General features: G+C 40.1%; 2 protein-coding genes across 3 annotated transcripts in view; one reads left to right on the top strand and one right to left on the bottom strand.

Annotated features, from left to right (window-relative positions):
* Positions 1–2597, bottom strand: part of mettl15 (methyltransferase like 15) — a 56660-nt gene extending 54063 nt beyond the window's left edge. Inside the window, exon 1 of one of the 2 annotated variants that reach the window (XM_038700874.1) lies at positions 2507–2597. In XM_038700874.1, coding sequence (XP_038556802.1) covers positions 2507–2593 — 87 coding nt within the window. In that variant the 5' untranslated portion in view covers positions 2594–2597. Of the gene's footprint in view, positions 1–2102; positions 2361–2506 lie in introns of those variants that run through there. The other variant, XM_038700875.1, reaches the window with a different exon arrangement.
* A 43-nt stretch (positions 2598–2640) lies between these two features.
* kif18a (kinesin family member 18A) overlaps positions 2641–23428 on the top strand; it is a 37005-nt gene continuing 16217 nt past the window's right edge. The window contains exons 1-14 of the mRNA XM_038700873.1: positions 2641–2779; positions 3963–4308; positions 6152–6309; positions 6614–6718; positions 6861–6971; positions 7185–7382; positions 10529–10705; positions 10833–10907; positions 11022–11122; positions 15157–15319; positions 15766–15930; positions 16853–16974; positions 17115–17395; positions 19350–19406. Of these exons, the coding sequence (XP_038556801.1) occupies positions 3993–4308; positions 6152–6309; positions 6614–6718; positions 6861–6971; positions 7185–7382; positions 10529–10705; positions 10833–10907; positions 11022–11122; positions 15157–15319; positions 15766–15930; positions 16853–16974; positions 17115–17395; positions 19350–19406 (2029 nt within the window). The 5' untranslated portion in view covers positions 2641–2779; positions 3963–3992. The remainder of the gene's footprint in view (positions 2780–3962; positions 4309–6151; positions 6310–6613; positions 6719–6860; positions 6972–7184; positions 7383–10528; positions 10706–10832; positions 10908–11021; positions 11123–15156; positions 15320–15765; positions 15931–16852; positions 16975–17114; positions 17396–19349; positions 19407–23428) is intronic.

Genomic DNA, 23428 nt, shown 5'->3' with positions numbered 1-23428 from the left:
AGCACACATATGTGGTTCATATACTGCACCACCACAACCTTTGGCTGATTAGTTGAACATTTTGGCATTCGACATAAACAATAGTGCCTGCATCAGGCACTAAAGTCAGCCACATGGTTAAAAAGGTATTCAGGTGTTTCCTGGCAACAAGATGTATTGGAAAATTAGAGCTCAGTTAGTGGTGTATGGTTATAATAAAACAGAAATATGTGCAGAAGCTGAGGGAATTTAACAAGTGTGCGAATGGCACTGATGAACGCAAAGCTAATGTTCAATGGCAGCAAAGAATAACACAATTGTAAAAGGGGTGGCAATAAAAATATTGAGTGATGTTGTATGATTGCTGTCAGATTATGGGCCATACCTGCTGTACCTTCCAGGAATCCTTTTCAACTTCTCATATAATATATTATTACATTACCATGTGTGTATCTAGATGTAAATCAAAATATTACATCTTTCAGATAAGGTAAGCTATACATCAGACCGGCATCATGTCATCAAGCAGCAAGTATCAAGGCACCCGTTTGGGGGAAAAGAATTGCACTTTCACATAACAAGAGAAACAAGGAAATGCTGCAAAGTTGTTGTATAGCATGTTGTAAAACAAATGAGCATACAAATCCAGATCTGATTTGAGGCTTATAAAACATATGAATATTTACTGATGATAGGTAGTGTGGTAAATGAATAAATAATGCCGGTGATAGTTACTACTGATGGATAGCTAGCTTGAGTGGGAGGCATCTGGAGGACAGCCATACAGTAGCCGCATCAGACTGTCGTCTCCAGCTAAATCTCAGCCTAGCCTAGCTCAAACAGTGGGCTAGTATTAACATGTTGGTTGTTTACAAACAACACATTGCCTAAATATACCTGTGGATTCAATCAGATGTCAGGATAAGCAATTCCCTGATCCACTGGGACAGTGGAAGACAGAAACTTTTTAATTTAAGTATCCCAAATGCATAAGGTTCAGGCAAGGTTGCAAAATAATTATTAGAAATGTCTATAAAACAAAGGTTGTTTGCTTTAGACAAAATTAATGCATATGCACTTTAAACACACTTTCAAAATTGTAATGCATGACACATCAGATTGCCCAGACACGCATTGGATCTTCAATTTTCTATCCCTCACAAAGGGGCGTGGCCATTACTTATATTAAGTACTCATATGTGCTGGTGTGGTGTAAATTATGTTCTAATGATACTAGGGCTGGGCAATAAAACAATAATTATTGCGACATAATTTTAAATGCTAGACTTAATTCATTTGAATCATGAACAAATTAACACCTGATTTTTCTATTTTGTTGAGGAAAAGGGACTGAAAAAAGATTTTACTCATGCATATTTGTTGAAAAAAGATTTGATCATAATTGTTTGGAATGTTCTACCTCAGATTTGTCAAGTGATTCACTGTTTGGCAAGTGTTTGGCAAGTTCTGACGATAAAGAATAGTTTAAAAACCACAATTAACAATCTGGTTTCTTCAACTTTCACTCAGGAGCAATAATCAGCCTTTAAACTTTAAAGAAATAATGATTTGACATTTATGGTGATAATTATCGATATCAAATTATATGAAATTTTTTTATCATGATAACATTTTTGGCCATATCGCCCAGCCATAAAAATTACATCAATGGATACCTTTACTGGAAGAGCACAGGCAAATGAATGATATTTTGAGCATACTGTATACTTTTAATCACATGTGAATAATTTTGTAATTATTTTTAATCCGTGTCATCAAATTCAAATGTCAAAAAAGTAGATCGTCACAACTTAAAGTAACGTTGTCTCACACAGACATAACAGGGATAGGATAAAAACGATATTATTATTTAATGTAAGGAGGTATTTTATTCGAGGACCCATGATTCTAACGTTAGCTACGCCCCTTTTCTTATTATGCTACTTAGCTGCTAGCCATTAAGCTAGGAGTGGGTAACAGGTCACATAACTTTACACTAACTTACTGTGTTGTTGGTAGCAGTTAACAAGGTGATTTCATATAATCAAACGCGTGTAACCAAGTGTTATGTTGCCATTTTGGAAAACAGTTTTGGTGTGAAGCAGGTTAGCTAAGTAACTCACCTCGATAAAAACACCAGAGTTAACGTGGGGAAATGTGTAGGAGTGGGTGTGGATATTCAATATCTTGGGAGATGCCCGTTACTGAGGTGTTATGCAACGTCTGGCACACTGTTAGTTGCTCTTTATCACATGTATAGTAACTGTAACGGCATTAGACCAGTAACGTTAACGTTAGTGGCGATCCCTTTGCTGGCGATGCATTTTACACCTGACGATAGGGCGATGTTAGATATTGTTGGCTATGCCACCATGTTGGATGACGGCGCGCAGTTAGCTACACAAACTGTCAACGATTATACGAAAATGAACGCTACAGTACATTCAGTTACATTTTAAAGCCTTTAACCAAGGTGAAGTATGCCGGAGAACAGTGTCTAGACCTCGGGAAGTTAACTGTAGCTTACCGTAGTGGACGAGAGTAGCTCCGCCTTCTTCAGCAGCAGCATGTCCGCCGCGTCACTATGGTCCGCCCAATGACCAGTGACTCGCATCCAATCTGCTGCGACAGAGGAAGAGGGCTTGTTTTTGAAAATATTGGCGCTTGTCGTGCTAGCTATGGCCACTTAAGCTTCGCTAGCGAGTTTATTTTTGTAACCCCAAAATACGTGTGTCTTATCAGAGAAAGTTACCGTGGTAATGAAATGAGAGATAACCTCTGACAAAGTTACTGACAAAAGGTAAGGCGTAATCGCACACGGTACATTCAACATAAAGACAAAAAACGCTAACTTACCGTTGGAAGTTGTGCGAGAGCTAACATTAGCTAACTTAGGCGTTAGCATGATAGGGTTGGTTTCATATTAAGTGGTTTTTAAAAACGTAATTTTGTACTGTGTGCTTGAATTTAAATATTTATGCTAATATTTTAAAAAGCACTGAACGTTAACTAGCAATAAAGACAATGTCGTATTTATATCCATACATTTTTGTGACTCGTAACTAGTCATTAACGTTAACGTTACTAGACTTGAATGTGTTGCGCCGTTATTTTTTGTCTCATTGTTGAAACGTACCAGTTGATTTACCTCTAACGTTACCAAGAGCAACTGCCACCCAGCCTCTAACTTAAAACGTTAACCTTAGTGCTTTCATTCTCTTGTAATGTCTAGCAATGGTGCAAGGGAATCACTTTTGATTATCTGTGCAATGGTAGGGACAACAGCCTGCATATAGATATAACGTTAGATGACATAAACATTGCACGTCCAGTCTCCTACACCTGGCTAAAACCAATGCATTTTTTAGTTTCTTTCAAATGTCCTTTATCATATGCCAACCCTATTCATATCCGTGAGGATGGAGAAAATATAAGATGATATTAGAAAAATTGCCCTCACGTTGTCACACTACAAAGCATTATAATTCAACAGCACTGCAAACTGCAGCCTCCAAAATGACCTTCAATTTGAAACAAGACATCTCAAAAACATTTTCAATAAAAGTAAATATAACTTCTGGATGAGCTGGATTTATTGCAGGGTGGTTGTACTAAAAAGCATCTGCCATACAGGGCATGCATGGTTTATAGTAATATAAGTTTGGCCTGTACTGATCTACAAAACCTGTACCAAAAACAAATGATGTGATTGCTTATCAATTAGATTTTCACCTCACTATCATTAGCAAACATATCAACTGTCTGCTGTAACATCAGGGATAAGCTGAGACAGGCTGAAGAAATTTGTTGGTGACTTAAGTCAGTCAAGTTAATTTTATATAAAACCCAAAATCATTAATTTGTCTCAAAGACCTTTACAGTCTGTACAGCATAATGACACCCTCTATTCTACGGTCTGTTTTTCCCTGTTTCTTTCTCAATTTGTGTGATTTAATGAGCAGCCCTTTGTATTTGCTTTGCAGCAACACTTCAGTCACTGCAGAGGGACCACAATGGCAAGTGATGTATGCAGCCATGTCAAGGTGGTTGTTCGGGTTAGGCCAACCAGCGACAGTGAGAAGCGTGAAAACTGTCGAAATGTGGTGCAGGTTGTTGATAACCACATGCTCATATTTGATCCCAAGGAAGAGGACGTATCATGTTTTGGGTCACAAAGAGTACGGAACAGAAACATCAACAAGAGGGCTAACAAAGACCTTAAGTTTGTTTTTGACCATGTCTTCAGCGAGAACTCTACTCAAGTTGACATCTTTGAGAACACCACTAAAGGAGTGCTGGATGGTGTGATGAATGGATTTAACTGCACAGGTAACAAATGAATAAATACAAGATGTGTGTTTTAAGCTGCGCAAGGCTGTCAAACAAAAAAAGAAATAACTGAACCTCCATAGCGCAACCATCAAATAACATGATATGCTGAACAATTTGGGTGTCCTAATCACATTTTTCATTCCTAAACCCTATCTGAGTCCTTTTAATAATCAGTATCTAAATTATATTTATATTTCTTAACAATACATGTGCAATATATTCCCTTTTCATAAAGTAAGCCTAAATTAAAATTATAAAGCAATTTAAATATGTAACACCTGAATGACTCTTCATTAAGGTAGTATAGCATGAATCACACCTTTCATGGTTTTCTTTAATATTTTATAAAGTACATTGCCCCAGAAGGGTCATGGTGGGATTATTTCTGAACTACTTTTGCATTTCCTTGCATTAAGTTTTGCTTTCCCATGCAATATTTTTGCATTACCCTTGATCCGTAGGAACAGTTAATATGTTAGTCCAGTTATACTGCCAGTTTAGGGAAACGCTCTCGCTACAGAAAGGATAGACTGTGAAACTTTCCATTATGCATTAATTGCTCATTACTCCTTCCGAAAGGCTGAGCTCCAACAGTGGTACAGCCACTGCTATTAACACAACTGTAGCTGCTGTGCCTGGCTGTGAATATGGTTATTTCTCAGACCACAGCAGCATTAGTGGTTGTATCGTTGGTGCTATTGATATGGCTACAGTAGCTGTACTGTGAGTAGAGGGGATTTTTGACCACCTCTCTTTAACTCCAGCATGACCAAATACTGAAATTCAAATGCATTTATGAGCTACACTAGCACTACTTCAGAGCTGTGAAAAAATAATGGAAAAAAATACTAAAACAATTCTCAACAGGTGACTCACGCTGCCGTATCATTAATTGAAAATGCTGGCTGCTGTTAATTTACTTTGTCTGCGCCAGGGTTCACTTGCTGGTCACTGGCTCACAACGCTGTGCAGTTGCAGTGTTTTTAAATCAGCACAACTGGGAAATTTTGTGTACCTGCTGCAAACAAGACCAGAGATGGATTTGGCTTTAGAGTCTAATTGATCCATCAAAAGATGCGTGGATCAGCTGCAAATGATCCTGCTGAAACATTCAACTGTATGATCATTTTGGAAGATGTAGTTTGTGGTGCTGTTGAACTGCGTTGCACTTCACAGAGAGGCCTTCCTGATATTTAGCATACCCTCATTCATAAAAAAAATCTATAAAATAATTGAAACACCTGTCAGTATACCGCAATACAATTCAGCTGCGGCCTCCAAAATCACCATACAGTTGAATCAACACCTCTCCAACACACTTTCAGTGAAAACATAGCATTATTCCCTTCATTAAGAAAGGATTTATTGCAGGACTGTTGTATTAGACTGCACTTTTATCTAGGTGTACCTAATAAACTAGCGACTGAGTGTATATTGGGTGCAGAATATCAGTGTTTACCACCTAGCTCGTCTTGATTAAATTGTATGTAACCAAAAACTTTGGAGTTGTATTTGGTTTAATGTGTGAATCTAAAGCTTTTCATTTAGGTGTTGTTGAGACAGTATTGCGTACTTTCAAATCTGAGCTGATTAGAACATCTTCATTTTTATCAGTTAGGCACACTTAAGCCAAGCTTTTCAAAATAAGCAGCTTTTCTCAGCCTCATTTTGAAAAATAATACATTTGATGCTCAGTCAAATTTTTTTTCACATAATAATTTGTGGTTATGCTCTATCCAAAATAAGTTTGAAGCTAGTCGATTTTTGTTGTGATAAGCATTGTTATTTTTATTTTATATATACATGTCTTACTTTGTAGTAATTTTTCATTTAATTGCAGTGTTTGCGTACGGTGCTACTGGAGCAGGCAAGACGCATACCATGTTAGGCTCACAAAATGAGCCTGGGGTCATGTACCGCACCATGGAAGAGCTGTTCAAACGCATGGATGATGCCAAGGAGGAGAAAGAGTTTGCTGTTGCATTCTCATATCTTGAGGTGAACATTTTAATCATCATAGTTTTTATTGTCTGCTTTAGTGCAGTGTCAGACTCGGGGTTTCAGTTGTAATCTTCATTGATAATTAAACCACAACGCTTTTGTCTAAAGGCATTGCAGCAGTTACTCACTTTAATAGCCTAGCTTAAAGGGGATATTTTGTCTTCACAGGTTTTTCTATATACTGTTTGTTCTATATTAGTAACCCAGTCATACATTTTTGTCTTGACTGATCTCTTGGGGTGGTTTTGATGGATTAGCCGCTGTTTGCAGTAATTTTTTCTGTTTTGTTTTTTGTTTGCAGGTTTACAATGAACAGATCAGAGACTTGTTGGCTAATGCAGGGCCTCTAGCAGTCAGAGAGGACAGTTCTAAAGGAGTGGTTGTTCAGGGCCTCTCACTGCATCAGGTTAGTAGCAACATGTGTTATATATATACACGGTTACATATTCAGCTATTGAATGTTGACGTCCCTTACTGTTATGTTGCTGTGGTGTGCAAGTGTACTGGGATGGTTCCAAATCATTCCAAATTTTTGTTGTTATATACAGCCCAAATCTGCAGAGCACATTCTTGAAGCTTTGGATTGTGGCAATCGCAACAGGACACAGCATCCCACTGATATGAATGCCACTTCTTCCCGGTCCCATGCTGTATTTCAGGTATTTCAATCCAGTCCAGTTACTGAAGTCCCAAAGGAAAATCAGGCTGTAGAATTAATTAAGAATAAGAAAATAACATGTAGACAATAATTAACTAAAAAGAGAGACATGGATACAAAAGCTTAACTGCAAACTCCACAATTTCTAGTGTAATAAATATTTTGAATATTTCTTGGTGGTTTTAAATGAACAGTTTTGTATTATTTTCTCCAGATATATTTGAGGCAGCAGGACAAAACCGCCAGCCTCAATCCTAATGCCTGTGTTGCCAAAATGAGCCTGATTGATCTGGCAGGTTCTGAGAGAGCCAGCGCCACCAACGCCAAAGGGGCACGTTTGCGGGAAGGGGCGAACATCAACCGTTCGCTCCTTGCATTAGGAAATGTTATCAATGCGCTTGCTGACCCAAAGGTGAGTTTATATTACCCTGCATTTACTGTATTATTAGTATTATTATATAAACCACAGTCACCATTGATACATATTACATTTTAGATTAACTTGACAACTCAGCAGTTTTCAAAATAGAGCAAAAACGTTGGTGCCCAGATTTCTGTTGCACTGTTTACACAAGCTGCACACTTGTTTTCCATGCATGTCATTTTGGTATTAGATCCAATGAATGCTCTGGTCATACAATAGTCAGTGGATATATGTCAGCATGACATTACAGCCTTTGTTGCAAACACTGCTCCCATTTTCCAAGATCATTATGCCCCAATACCAGGGTGGCCACTTGTTCCTAGAAAACCTTCCATTTTTCTTGGGACCCTGAAAACCTTTAAACATTTTGACTCATCAGAGAAACTGGAAAATGTGGTCTCCCTTTTAATATTTAACAGTGCTTCACACTTTCTTTTTGCTTGGAGCAATCTGTCAGATGTCTCAATGACAGCTGGAAATTTAAATTACTGATCTGCTCACAACAACTACACATTTAAACAGTGTTGTGTGCTTGTTGTAACTCCCAGACTTGAATGCACAGAAGACACCTTGTTGTTTGGTGAAGACCTAATGACTGTCAGAATCTAGAAACCAAACAAAGTGTCTTGTTAGCTTCATAACAAATTAAATGATACTCTGTGATTCACAACTTAATAAAAGTTAGAAAAATGTGTTATTTAGACATTTAAATGATGTTACACAATCAAGCAATATTCAACATTTTAAACAATAAAAGCAATGTAACACAAACAATAAACAAATTAATTACTAACCAGACTTTAAACAAAAATTGCAAAGTCAACAATTTGTTGTCAGATACATTGTTTAAATATAGTAGAATCTTTGATTCTGAGTAGACTGTATTGATATTTTATTGTATAGTTTAGATGGAGCATTATTAGCTCTTCACTCTATCTCCAATTACATACTGTATGTTATTACAATCTTTACAGACAATTTAACAAATAATGTTTATAATAGTATGCTATCATGCTCATTATCACAGTCACAACAAATGTGTGTGATGTGTCCAGAGATGTGCACTGGTGCAGTGCATTGCAGACAGTGCACAAATACAGTGAATGTGCAGACGTGAAAAACAAAACACATTACAGACTGCTAGCAAATACAATGTATTGTATTTAGTATTGTTTTTGATTCTATTTAGTCAGAAAATCAACAGTGCATATGGAAATTTTCCATCATGTTCTTAAGATTATTATAGTTGTAGGTAAATGAAGTTAACTGGTCTCCTTATGAACCAGAGAGCCTGGGAAGTGGAGAGTCAGCTGAGTATTTGGGTATTATTTCATTCCAGTTGCATACATTAACCTGTCAAGCAGTCTTTTTATTTTACACACCAGTCCCAAGGGACAAGGCGCAAGCAGGCCACATGCATGTAGGAAGTACTGTGCAAATGCACCACAGCCATGTTGAAAAATGATCCTTCTTCAACAGGTTATTTCATTCTTGGGGTTAAAACTGTGTTTTTTCATGTCATGGACACTGTCCAGTTAGTATTACACCCTGCCCACCATTCTTGTGTCGCAGTTGTGGATGCAGTTTGATCTGCTCAACCTACAACGCCCACCACAAATCCCCACTCCTTCCCCACCCTATCCCCATGGTTATTGGTACTGCAGTGTTTACTGTTGTCAGACGAGGAATTCATGTTGTGGCCATTGTTTACAGGAAAGAATGTCCCCACTTGTGTCTGGGCTGACATGCCATTCGTTTGAGTGAAGAATGTCTGCTACTTCTGTTGAGGCTGTTTAGTATGTCATCTTCATGCTATGCTGCACAGAGGTTTTTGTTGTAAGTTGTTTGCCTTAGGCGATGCAGATACATTTAACGACTTACTCTCCATTTTGGCCTTCCATCCACACAAGGCCAGTGTTTCCCACCCACAAAAAAGGGGCTTTCTGAAAATGTTGTCCAAAGTAGACACGTTTGATAGTGCCAATCCTGCTTAATGGTGACAGAGAGAGCTGATCTTTTTGAAATGCTGATGTCACTTTTTGTTTTTTTTGATTGGTGAAAAAAGGTTGAATGATAATGCTTCCCATCCCTACTTACCAGATCATGGCAGTTATACAGTTTTATTTGCCAGCTGAAAGATGTTCAACAAGGAGAGATCCAACCAACTTTCCTATTGTTCTGACATGTAAAAGTGGAGGGTAAACTTACAGAAAAAGATCTAAAACTAGTAGTATGGACAAGACCCCCCTTGTTATATAAAGCGATTTTGTCTGCATTAGTGTGGACACGTGCTGGGTTCCTTTTGAAGCTTCAGCTGTAAGTTACAGGGGGTTGTTTTACATTGAATCTGTGACAGATTCCCAATAGTTGACCAATGTAATAGGGTCAAAACAAACATTTGAGTTTGGTGAAAAATGGATGTTTACTTTGAGATACCGGCTTTGTTGAAAGAATATGTTTGAACTGCCTGTTCTTATTAAATAGAAGATTTATCAAATTGGCACGGCTATCTTGAAACTCCCTGGACCTGACATGAACTATAGTTAAGGTCTCAATCCAGATGTAGACTTAGGGTTTTTCCAAGAAGAAGTGCAGGCACAGCTGCGGACCCCAAGAGATCATTTTACACTACTTTGTTACTTAACTTTAATGTGACTTTTGCGATCCCAATGCCCATGAGATTGTAACTCACCTAAGCAGCTGTAGTTTATCTAATGCCATTATTACAGACTGAGCTGTGTTCACAGACCAGCTGCAGAAAAAAAACAGTGTTGTCGATGGCTGTTCTCTTTTTTAACTCTAAAATGAACAGTCCATGCTGAATTTTGTACGCTGTTAGGTTTATTGGTCCCCACCAAATACTGTAATATGGCTAAGCGTCTCTTGTGGAGCTTGTCCATATGGAGAATGCATTTCAAGTCGTACCTCACATTGGTGCGTTCTGCATACCACAGCAATAATGGACTTTTTCTTTCTTAAATTTTGATTTGTGTCATGTTTGACAGAGGTAGTGGATTCCAGGATTCATTTGATGTCTTTTTAAATAAACTCAATGGATCCCAAAGAGGTCTAATATTTTCTGAGTTGCTTGTTTGTGTACACTTTAAGTCAACTTATTTTCTCATTTGTTTCAGAGTAAGAAAACTCATATACCGTACAGGGACAGCAAGCTGACACGACTTCTCAAAGACTCTTTGGGCGGCAACTGCAGGACGGTTATGATTGCCAATGTTAGCCCCTCATCCAAGTCATATGATGACACCCACAACACACTTAAGTATGCCAACAGGGCAAAGGAGATTAAGTCCTCGGTTAGTATTAAAGAAATCATATTGTTTTAGAATTGTTAATTGTAATATAACTGATAAAATCCTTGGACTATAAATGTGTGAATTCCTTTTAAATCATTACATTTTTCTCTTTACTCTTACATATCAGCTGAAGAGTAATGTTGTAAGCCTGGACAGTCACATAGGCCAATATGCAGTGATATGTGAGAAGCAACGGCAAGAGGTAAACTTTTTTTTATCTTTAGCATTTTTCCCCCATACTTAAAACTTCTCATTTCAACAGTCACCATGATCTGATTTCTGACTGTTATTTCAATGTTCTTTCGCATTTCAAAAGATTCTACAGTTGAAGCAGAAACTAAAAGAATATGAGGAGAAGAACATGGTGCCTGGGCCTTTTAACATGATCCCTTCCCAGAAACAAGAAGAGTTCAAAAGGTAAGCATGTTCATGAATGTGATTCACAGTGTAACCTGAGTGGTTGTTTCTTTGTGTTATAAACCCTTTTATTGTAAACATTGTAATTAGAATACAGACACCGATTGCAGGCAGAAAGTCAAGTAGCCTGCATTTGATAATGTATTGTACAGTAGTGATACATTGATAGGAACCTATGGTTTTTTACAAGTGGTCCTGGTGGCCATAAGTGGATCAAGCATTGTAACGTGTGATTGAGAATGGTGGTTCAGGTTGTAGAATCAACAATGATTTTAGTATTCGAAGCTTCTATAGATTATTTCAACGATTCATCGATGCGTTGTGGGATCAGGTGATAGATATTTATTGTCCTTTCAGAAATTCATAGTGTGTCATACAAGGCTTGTGCAGACTACACGACTTTCAGCGTTGGCCAATTCACACTACACAACTTGCCGTCTTGTATCGAGTCTTGAAGTCGTTGTGGCTTCATACTACGTGACGCTGGTCTCCAAACCACGTTTTCTCAAGAAAACACACGTGAAATGTGAAACGGGAAATGAAGCTGTTGTTTGTTATTATAAAGATGGCAATTATAAAGACAAAGAATATGGGTGAAAGGATGGATTAGCACACACAGGTACCAGGGATTATCTGAGCTACAGAGAGAGCTGGAGGTGAGTTAAAAGGTGCAGCTCCCCGACACCCAGTTAACTCATGTCTGTGAGGTTACAACTGACGGCCCAAAAAGGAGAACAACAAACGCACGTGTGTACATTTTCAGCTAAGGACTGCAGCTTACTTTGGCTAGCCTTCAACTCAACAATCAATCTTGATTTCAGTTAAATGCTAAAGTTGCTGTTACTGTTACCTTGTCTATGGTCCACTGGCAGAACTCCGGCTGCTTTCTGATCAGGTGCTGTCGTGCTGTTGCGGAGGCACATCCAGCTGGGAGGAGACCCCATGGCAGACCTGGAGCATGCTAGAGGGATGCAAAGAATTTGCGTTGATGTATTTTATTAATCGATTTAATCGTTGAATCGTTTCAGCCCTACAATAAATATTCCAAAATTAACTTTTAGCAATGAGCCTTTATTATATTATATATATCTGCTCAGCAGGGTCCCTATAACAAAGCGTATTAGTTTAAAAAAACTCACAGTTCAGATCATATCACGGTTTTGAGTCACGGATCGGATACTTTTTCGGATCACCAAAAAATAATTGTACATGTACTTACATTTGTATAGACATTGGATGTACAGTCCTTCACACACAGATATATGCATATAGCAGCACTGTAGCAATCAAAGCAAAGAAGCTGCCCACCTTCTCCAGCTCTTCTGGGGGGTTCCCAACGCATTCCCAGCACGAATGGGATGTATAATCCCTCCAGCATGCTCCAGGTCTGCCACGGGGTCTCCTCCCAGCTCGATGTGCCTGAAATACCTCCGCAGGGAGGGAGTCCAAGACACATACTGATCAGACACCCCAACCACTGTGAAGAAAACTAATTTTGGCCCTTTGTATCTGGGATGTCATTCTTTCTGTCAGTACTTGGAGCTCACGACAGTCCAGTGTGACACCTATGTTACTTCCTATAACCAATCTACTACAGTCTCATGCGCAATCTTCACCTCACTCTTGAACAAGAACCAAAGATATTTGAAGCTTGCAACAACTTGTTCCCAACCCAAAGGACGTTGTCTGTTGTTGTCTAGCAGAGTATAGTGGCTACAGACTTGGATGTGCTTAATTGGCTACAGACCACCCAGGGCTGGTGATGGTCACAGTTCAATAAGGCTAGCTGATCTACATCATTGGTAAAAAGCAGTGATACAATCCTGAGGACACCTAACTAGATGCTCTCTGCTCCTTGGTTGCAATTATGTCTGTTTGTAATTTTGCTTTGTACAATAACTTAATAGCTGTGGAGAGATCAGTGACAATGAAAAACTGCTGTGGGAAATTGTTTGATAGTGTTTGGGTAGGAGCAGCACTTTCAAGGTGCAAAGCAGCAGCAAATGTTGCTAAAATAGAAGCAAAGCCACTTTTTTTTTTACCCAAAGCGATTCTACATGCGTTTTTTATCACACAGTGTCAATGTGGATATCATTAGTTGAAAATGCCAGTTACGGTTTGTTTATTTGTTTATACTGTCATGCACACACTTGCAACACAATGCATTTGTGGTGTTTTTGACAGCTGATCTACCCCGAATGTACTGGAGACAAAAAGTGTCAGAACTGATGATCCAATACTGCCAAAAAGACTTGATCAGTTCCCATACCTTGTGTAGCACACTTAGTTTTTTGTTGTTGTTTGTTTGCTTTTTAATCACTTGTTTGTGTTACATGAAATGCTATCCTATGCACAGAAAGCAGTGCGTCTTCAGTAGTGTCTTCATGCAGCACTAGTGGATATAGCAAAAAAAGTCCCATCAGGAGTGAAAAACTACTCCCCTGTCAGCTTCTGCATCACACGAAAAAACAAATACTGAGAGAGAAAAGGATTTCTTTATTTCTAGAGATTTTCTGTATTTGTATGTTTTGGAATAAAAACAGCAATATTGTACCGGCAACTACTACGTAAGAATTTGAGGTCATCAGCTCACCAATATTTGTATTCTAGAAGACTTTTTTTTCCCACATTCACGCCTAACCTGCACTGTAGTCAGTGGACCTACATAGGGCAGCTAGATACTAAAGTAGATTTCTGTAATTAATTGAACTTTCAGACCAATTTAAGGTTAATCTTAATAAAGCATTATTCATTTATTGCTATATGTATCCAATTTGAAACAGGATGATAGATGGGACTCAACACTGCTGACCTTCAAGACTAAAAACTACTTATGTTTACTGTTTTATGTTAACTTAAATTTCATTTCTATTTGCCACAAATGTATAGTAAAGGTATACTAGTGTTTGATGAAACTGCTTTAATCAACATTAGCTTAGCCATCTCCTTAATTTATTTATTTTAAGTTTGACAGGGAAAGTTGTGTCGTGCCTTTATTTTAATAACATATATGGATGGATGACTAGATAGATAGAATTGTTTCTTTCACATAAATCAGATCAACCATATCCCATCTAGTTGTCTTTAAGGCATACAGTGGCATCTGTTGGGGTATTTGGGTTGGGGGCGGAGGACACGGAAAACCTGAATGAGTCTCACTCCCACACATTTCATTCACTGGCATCAGAATTCACAACTCGCACAGTGAGAGGCTCTGAATAGAGGCTGCACGCTTCTCACGCTATTAAAAATTCAGCAGTCTAGCAAGGCCACGACGTCTCCTACGTCACTGGAGTTACATTGAAGAGTGCAGTCACATTTCAGCGACAGCTCTCCAGTCTTATTTACCTGCATGCCTCCCCTTTCTCTCCTCCTGCTTTAACTCAACTAGACAGCCGCTTGCATGCAGTCTAGATATCAGCTCAAGTCTATTCCAGGAATACATATATATACATCATATAGCTTTCTGGCTTTGTCCGAACAGAATTGGCATCACGTGGAAGCTCTAGATTACACTAAAAGGTTAACAATGTGACTTAATAATTGAATCAAGCCTCAAAGCATCATTAATTGATTGTAGTAAATAACAATATTTGTCATGCAAACATGTGACGTGATTAATTCATATATTTTTAGATCATCAATATTGTAAGTTATTTTACTGTAAACAGTTGTTTTGATAAAACTATTAAATATTGCATGACCTTTTTAGGATTTGGTAAATACATGACCGAGTGGTTTGTAAGGGCTCTTGGCATGGCAATTAATTTAAATGAGCTCCTTATGTGTGGCTCTGCAGCTTCTAATCACATTGCCTTGAGGTGTTTCTAATATTCTGTCTCCCTCATGTATGTGAATCAGTCAGCATAATGCAGTCTAAAAAATTACCACATTGATGGTCATTTTTGAACATGTCTAATTCATGTTTAAGTTCAAATGTCCCAATGCAGCCATTTCAAAGCAAAGAAGTCTCTCTCTCTCTCTCTCTCTCTCTCTCTCTCTCTCTCTCTCTCTCTCTCTCTCTCTCTCTCCAGGGTGTCAGAAGCTCTGCAGCGAATCTTCTCGGGCCGGGCCCAAATCAGGAAAAAACAGCTGGATCTGGAGAGACAACTGAAGGAGAATGAGCTGCGCCAGCGCTACAGTGAGGAGGACAACCTGCAGGTCCAACATTTCTGTGCCAAAGAAAAGACTGAGAAGGTAGCTGATGCTTACGCTGCTATCCACAGATTCCATCTTCCCCGCAGAAAAACAGCTGCTGAGTCATCATTTCACTTCTCTGTTCTCTATAGTTGCTTTAGCCTCTCATTTACGCCACTACAGGACAGGGTCACTGCTCCCTAGTTCCTGGCTCTTCTCTGCCATTTGAGTCCATTGTTGGTACCAGCTGTAAATGCCATTTAAAGTGTGAAAAGTGAATTCTCAAGATTTTTTGGTACCAAACTTTGGTCAACTGTCATTCAAAACAAACTAAACTCTTTGTTTTTAGAAAAGCGCCTGTTTGCCATATTGCTGCTTTCAGATGTAATTATTGTTATATATACCACATGCACCATTAATAGTATGTAACACTAGCTCAAGCGACGGACGATTCATAATATCACTTTAGTAATAGTATGAGCCTTTGTTGTTGTTGCTTTCAATAGGCCACTTGCAAGCACGAGCGGAAGATTGCCAGCTTACGCACTCAGCAGCAACACATTTACAATCGTTTGAAGGAGGCAGAAACACTTTTCCTGGACAATGATGGCTGGCTTCATCGTGTCGAGAATGATATTAAGCTCTTGAAGTCGAATGATCAGACCACAGAGGTGAGTAGAACTTATTGACCCTTTCACATTAAGGGAGCTGAAAAACAAATTGCTTCGTGCTTTAGTAAAAACCTTTTATCTTTGAATTATAATTGCATGTTAAAGTTCTGCAAAATTCTATCATGATTGCTAGTGATTTTGCCTAATTGAAATTGTGTATAACACAATGCTTGTAGCCCTTTTTATACAAATTCCAACAACACTTTGCACTGACATCGGGGATAGAGAACTTAAATCTTTGTCAGACTTTGGACAGTAAATCAGAAGAGGCAAACAGTTTGTAAAACTAGATACTAAGTTACATAACTTGTAGACAGTCTGAAATAGTTTGAATTAATGTAAGAAGGCAAATGAGCATGATTAGATATAGAGAAAAACTTTACAATGTGGGTTACATCGTTCAAAACTCATTGCTTGGTGTTTTTTGTTTGTTTATTTTGGAAGGTAGGCTGTGTCTCTACTGGTGTCGTGACTGTCTTTGTTTTCTTCCCATCTGTTCTCCCAGTAATTAGAACCGTGCTCATTTTATTTCTCCAGCTCACTCGTGGATCACTGAAGAGAATAAATCAATACCCTTTACTCATCCCTCACACAGCAGCCAGTTACCTAAAACCATGCCCATGTTATTTTTTTCTTTATCCTTTCTTCCAGGAACTGACCCAGAACTATGACGCACCCACCGGTCAAATGTTCTCTCTGCTGTTGTTTCGTAGTTTCTTTACGTCAGAGTTCTTTATTTTTTCTCTCTCTCCCCTCCCTTACCCCAAGCAGACAGCTTTTCTGATGAAACATGGATGAAAACAGAACTTTGCATCTTCTCTTTAGTATGCTGACCCCCAGTTGCCTTTTGTTTCCCCCAGTTCTCCCCAGCAGAATAATTCAAAACTCTTCATTTCTGCACTCACTTCTCCCCCTTGTTCAGGTGTTAGAGAAGAGTCTACATTGCCACAGACTGGAGCTGCAGGTACATGATCTCAAACAACACATAAAGCAGATGGTCGAGCTCACTGCACTGCAGGATCAGGAGAACAAGCGCATGCAGAAGTAGGTTGACAATACCTAGAACCAGTTTTATTACTCAGTAACTATTACTCAGTGCAGCCGACGACGCTACACTTTGCCTCACCGTAACGTGTGTTTTTTCTTGGAAAATGTCTCAGTGTTATTTTTTCATTGCATTTCAGAATGGTTAACATTTTATTGCCGGCTTATAGTCGCCACTACTCTGCTTTGCGTGGGGCTGGCCTGGTCACAGCAGCAGATGAGATGGAGAACCATGAACTAGAGCACCTTGTGTTGAGGGAAAGAGGCGTGGTCTGGGCAGACCAGGAAGCGGTGGGGCAGCAACTGAAAGGTGAAGGGATTGGAGAGGAATCAAATGAGGCGGGAAGAGTTGGGCTCCGCAGCGAGTTGGCACCTGTCTTGTCTTTCTCACATCTCCTGTACCACCAGAGTAGCCCCTGCAGTAAGTCATCATACTCCCATCATCACACAAAACGAGTGAATGATTGGTAAATGTGTAATATGTCGGTTGTTTTTTTAGATTAGTTGACACTGTAAAATATCAGAAGAGGCCCATCACACTCTCCCAGCACCCAAGGTGATGTTCTAAAATGGCCTGTGTTGCCCAACTAACAGTCTAAAACTTGAAACATATTGAATTTATGCAGGAAGTCATCACATTCGAGAAGCTAAAAGCAGCGAATGTTTGATATTTTTACATATATAATAACTTAATTCCCCCGTGACCCTGTACGCAGGATAAGCGGTTGACAATGGATGGATAGATGGATGGATGGATGGATAACTTAATTCAAAGATGAAGTTTTCTGTTAATTTTCTCTCTAGCGATACATTTTTAGTGACGTGCAACTGTAAGATGTCAGTTTGCTTGATAAATACAGAAAATCCTGACCTCCTGGTCAAGCAAAAACATCACATGTTGCAAAAAGGGGCTTATAACTAAGACATCTCCTTGGAACATGTCCGTTAAATGTGAAAGAGCAACTGAGATGACACTCCCTCAATTAACTCCATCAAGTGCATGCAATATTTTTACCCCTCCCCCTCCCAGAATGTATGAATGAGAGAGATGCCTCATAAGTGAGTGAATCTATGTCACACCGGTAAGGGAGAAAATGTCCCTCGGCCATTCATTCATCTAACATGCAGAATCTTAGCTATCTCGCTACCTAGGGTTTTTTTTTTTTAATTAAATCTGTTTACTACTAAGTTGTCTTCAACCATCAGGCATGGTGCACTTCAACATGGCAAATTATTTAAAGAAAAAATAGTTCAAAGTTAACATTTATGTTTTATAATTTCTTATTATTTCATTTAACATATTTTGAAATATGTGCACACAACCAGTTTTTCTTTTTACAAATGACTATGTCTTTTGTTTTAATTACAGCTAACATTGCTCTTTCACAAGTTGTTTTTCCATAATCTTCATTAGATTGTTCTTTAATGTGGCCTAAAATGTGAGATTAATAAGTATACATATGTGACACGTGGATGTAAGTTCAATTTCGATAGTCTTTAACAAATTAGTCAGGTGTCCTGTAGGTTGGTTCAATAAGGCCCAGTGTATTTGGCATTAGTTCAGGTCTAGTGTGTATTGTGGGACCTTTGAGAGTGCACAGTTCATTTTTAACTGTCATCTCTGCATGACCTGGCAGCACCAGGCCCTCATGACATATAAGCCATGACAGACAGTGGAGCATGAACCAAAGCTGGCCAACAATACTTAATTACTATGATGGTGTCTTATTATTTGTGAGACAGTTAACTCTGCACCTGTCCCTCTGTTCCACTGCTGGCTTATTTCAAATTGTTTTGTATTAAGCACTTATTTTAAAATGTTTTTCATTGAATTTCAGTCAAATGTAGTGTCAGTAATAACAAATGTGTTGACATCCCCTAAATACAGATATGTGTCTGTGCTCGTGTGGATCAGTTTTAAGTTTAAATGATGAGATGTTTGTATAAGACTTTGTCCTTGGACAAGTTATTTTAAATGGAAGCGTTTCACTGCCAACATTTCCTTACTGTCTGTGCCACATTAGATTGGCTTTTTCTAAAGAAAATCATAGTTCATTAAGCTGGTTGAACATCTATACTGTCTGCACAGTGAGAACTTGAATCATAGCTCTCAAGTGTTAGGAAATGTTTCACAGCGGCAGTCTTTCAAAACTATGTCAGAAAGCAATGTTTCATCAAAAAATTCAGTGAATACTTTTGACATACTTTGATACTTCAATCCCATAAGTAAAAGCAACAAACCATAGGCTAACACTTCTCAAAAATATAGTAACATACAAGTCAAATGGGTTGGTTTTTTTTAACTTTGCAAGCTTTCTTTCTTGTAATTGTGATGATGTGTTGATGTTGCCTCTTTATGATTTTTCAATTCTCAGGTGCCGAGGGGCGCACAACAAGAACATTATCGTGCAATGCTGCTCCATCACAAAAAGGTAAATCTACTCTCCTCTACCCCCCGTCTTGCTAACATACTGTAGTCATTAATCTAAATCCTCTGCATACCTGTTAATCCCCCCTCCCCCTCAACCATTCATTTGCTGAACATGTTTTGAGCAATTTAAAAAAAGGAGTTGTTTAGAGTAGTAAATACACAATAAAAGTCAAAAAAGTATAATGTCATTTATAGTTGTGCTGCAGACATTCTGTCCAGACCAACACTTGAATAATGAAATTATGTGAATACTCACTACCAATTTTATGGAGGGAAAAGTGTACACAGGGAACCTTTGGGGAAATGTAACACAAAAAACCTTTTGTGAAATATTGCAGTTCAAATTGGCTGTAATGATATTTACTGCAGGTGGGCTATATTTCATTGAAACACATTGTGGGAAATGTAACTTTTGAGGAAAATATTCCTGCCAGATGACGGGAGTTCCTTGAATGGAAATGAAACATGAAAGCACTAGGGAGTGTGTCACTACTGGTATTAAATTTCCCCGCCTATTATAATACAGGAACTCATTTAGTTTTGATATTTTCTCTCTATGGTTTGTTTGTCCGACCGGTTTTTATACATTGCAAGCCCGTTTTATTCAATTGGTCAGTTATAGCCAGCCGCCACAGGGTTGTGGGCGGGGGGCATTTCAGCAAAACACATATGTCAAAACTAACATGGTTAAAAGTTGCCCCTGCCAGGACTGCTAGGCAAATTGAATACATTTGGCACATTTCACCTGTTTCTCCAAACTCACTTATCTCATGTCATGTGTTCCATTGCACAATACACATCAATTTGGCACCGCAGCAAGTGTGATCCCATTGCAAGATGGTTTCTGCTTGTTATTTATTTACCTATACATCTATGTTCATCTTTCTGCAAGTGTCAGCACTGCCGCTCTCTCTGTATTACAATTTTGAGCTTTTATACACTGCTCAAAAAAATAAAGGGAACACTAAAATAACACATCCTAGATCTGAATGAATGAAATAATCTCATTAAATACTCCTTTCTTTACATAGTTGAATGTGTTGACAACAAAATCACACAAAAATTATCAATGGAAATCAAATTTATCAACCCATGGAGGTCTGGATTTGGAGTCACACTCAAAATCAAAGTGGAAAACCACACTACAGGCCGATCCAACTTTGATTTAATGTCCTTAAAACAAGTCAAAATGAGGCTCAGTAGTGTGTGTGTGGTCTCCACGTGCCTGTATGACCTCCCTACAACACCTGGGCATGCTCCTGATGAGGTGGCGGATGGTGTCCTGAGGGATCTCCTCCCAGACCTGGACTAAAGCATCCGCCAACTCCTGGACAGTCTATGGTGCAACGTGGCGTTGGTGGATGGAGCGAGACATGATGTCCCAGATGTGCTCAATTGGATTCAGGTCTGGGGAACGGGCGGGCCAGTCCATAGCATCAATGCCTTCCTCTTGCAGGAACTGCTGACACACTCCAGCCACATGAGGTCTAGCATTGTCTTGCTTTAGGAGGAACCCAGGGACAACCACACCAGCATATGCTCTCACAAGGGGTCTGAGGATCCCATCTCGGTACCTAATGGCAGTCAGGCTACCTCTGACGAGCACATGGAGGGCTGTGCGGCCCCCCAAAGAAATGCCACCCCACACCATTACTAAGACACTGCCAAACCGGTCACGCTGGAGGATGTTGCAGGCAGCAGAACGTTCTCCACGGCGTCTCCAGACTCTGTCACATCTGTCACATGTGCTCAGTGTGAACCTGCTTTCATCTGTGAAGAGCACAGGGTGCCAGTGGCGAATTTGCCAATCTTGGTGTTCTCTGGCAAATGCCAAACGTCCTGCACGGTGTTGGGCTGTAAGCACAACCCCCACCTGTGGACGTCAGGCCCTCGTACCACCCTCATGGAGTGTGTTTCTGACCGTTTGAGCAGACACATGCATATTTGTGGCCTGCTGGAGGTCATTTTGCAGGGCTCTGGCAGTGCTCCTCCTGCTCCTCCTTGCACAAAGGCAGAGGTAGCGGTCCTGCTGCTGGGTTGTTGTCCTCCTACGGCCTCCTCCACGTCTCCTGATGTACTGGCCTGTCTCCTGGTAGCGCCTCCATGCTCTGGACACTACGCTGACAGACACAGCAAACCTTCTTGCCACAGCTCGCATTGATGTGCCATCCTGGATGAGCTGCACTACCTGAGCCACTTGTGTGGGTTGTAGACTCCGTCTCATGCTACCACTAGAGTGAAAGCACCGCCAGCATTCAAAAGTGACCAAAACATCAGCCAGGAAGCATAGGAACTGAGAAGTGGTCTGTGGTCACCACTCCTTTATTGGGGGTGTCTTTCTAATTGCCAATAATTTCCACCTGTTGTCTATTCCATTTGCACAACAGCATGTGAAATTGATTGTCAATCAGTGTTGCTTCCTAAGTGGACAGTTTGATTTCACAGGAGTGTGTTTGACTTGGAGTTACATTGTGTTGTTTAAGTGTTCCCTTTATTTTTTTTGAGCAGTGTATTTAACAACAAAAACTTAAATGGCCAAACATTAACTTAATTCTGTTTAATGCAGCATTTGACACGCCTACAATAAAACTTAAAGGGAATAAACACTTTTACTTTCCACTAATATAATAACACTTATATGAATCCCAGTTATTAACAACAAGTTAATCAATCAATCTTTCTTAAACTAAGAATTTTAGCTCCATAAAGTAACTCTTAAATGTACCTTCAGCAATATCGGAAACAGCTGTATTATACACAGTCCCATCCATCCATCTTCATCCGCTTATCCGGGATCGGGTCGCAGGGGGAGCAGCTCCAGCAGGGAACCCCAAACTTCTCTTTCCCGAGCCACATTAACAAGCTCTGACTGGGGGATCCCGAGGCGTTCCCAGGCCAGTGTGGAGATATAATCTCTCCACCTAGTCCTGGGTCTTCCCCGAGGCCTCCTCCCAGCTGGACGTGCCTGGAACACCTCCCTAGGGAGGCGTCCGAGAGGCATCCTTACCAGATGCCCAAACCACCTCAACTGGCTCCTTTCAACTCAAAGGAGCAGCGGCTCTACTCTGAGCTCCTCGCGGATGGCCGGGCTTCTCACCCTATTTCTTAGGGAGACACCAGCCACCCGCCTGAGGAAACCCATTTCGGCCGCTTGTACCCTCGATCTTGTTCTTTTGGTCATGACCATAGGTGAGGGTAGGAGCGAAAATCGACCGGTAGATCGAGAGCTTTGCCTTATGGCTCAGCTCTCTTTTCGCCACAACGGTGCAGTAAAGCGAGTGCATTACCGCCCCCGCTGCTCTGATTCTCCGGCCAATCTCCTGCTCCGGTCTCCCCTCACTCGTGAACAAGGATAAGGGTAAGGACTCATTCCCTACCTGGAGTTGGCACTCCACCGGTTTCCTGCTGAGAACCATGGCCGCAGATTTAGAGGTGCTAATCCTCATCCCAACTGCTTCGCACTCGGCTGCGAACCGATCCAGTGAGAGCTGAAGGTCATGGACCGATGATGCCATCAGGACCACATCATCCGCAAAAAGCAGTGACGAGATCCGCAGCCCCTCCTCACCACGACTACACCTCGATATCCTGTCCATGAATATCACAAACAGGATAGGTGACAAAGCGCAGCCCTGGCGAAGGCCAACCCTCACCTGGAAAGAGTCCGACTTACTGCCGAGTACTTGGATACAGCTCTCGCTTTGGATGTACAGGGATTGGATAGCCCTGAGAAGGGCCCCCCTCACCCCATACTCCCGCAGCACCTCCTACAGTATCTCCCGGGGGACCCGGTCATACGCCTTCTCCAGATCTACAAAGCACATGTAGACTGGATGGGCATACTCCCAAGCCCACTCCAGGATCCTTGTGAGTGTAAAGAGCTGGTCAGTTGTTCCACGACCGGGACGAAAACCGCATTGTTCCTCTTCAATCTGAGGTTCGACAATTGGCCGAACCCTCCGTTCCAGCACCCTGGAGTAGACTTTACCGGGGAGGCTGAGAAGTGTGATACCCCATGTAATT

This window comes from Micropterus salmoides, unplaced genomic scaffold, assembly GCF_014851395.1.
Source record: "Micropterus salmoides isolate LMB-PRFRI ecotype aquatic unplaced genomic scaffold, ASM1485139v1 Ms_hic_scaffold_6, whole genome shotgun sequence".
Classification (NCBI taxonomy): domain Eukaryota; kingdom Metazoa; phylum Chordata; class Actinopteri; order Centrarchiformes; family Centrarchidae; genus Micropterus; species Micropterus salmoides.
Note: the sequence above shows the minus strand (reverse complement) of the source record. Positions and strands in the feature narration are given on the sequence as shown.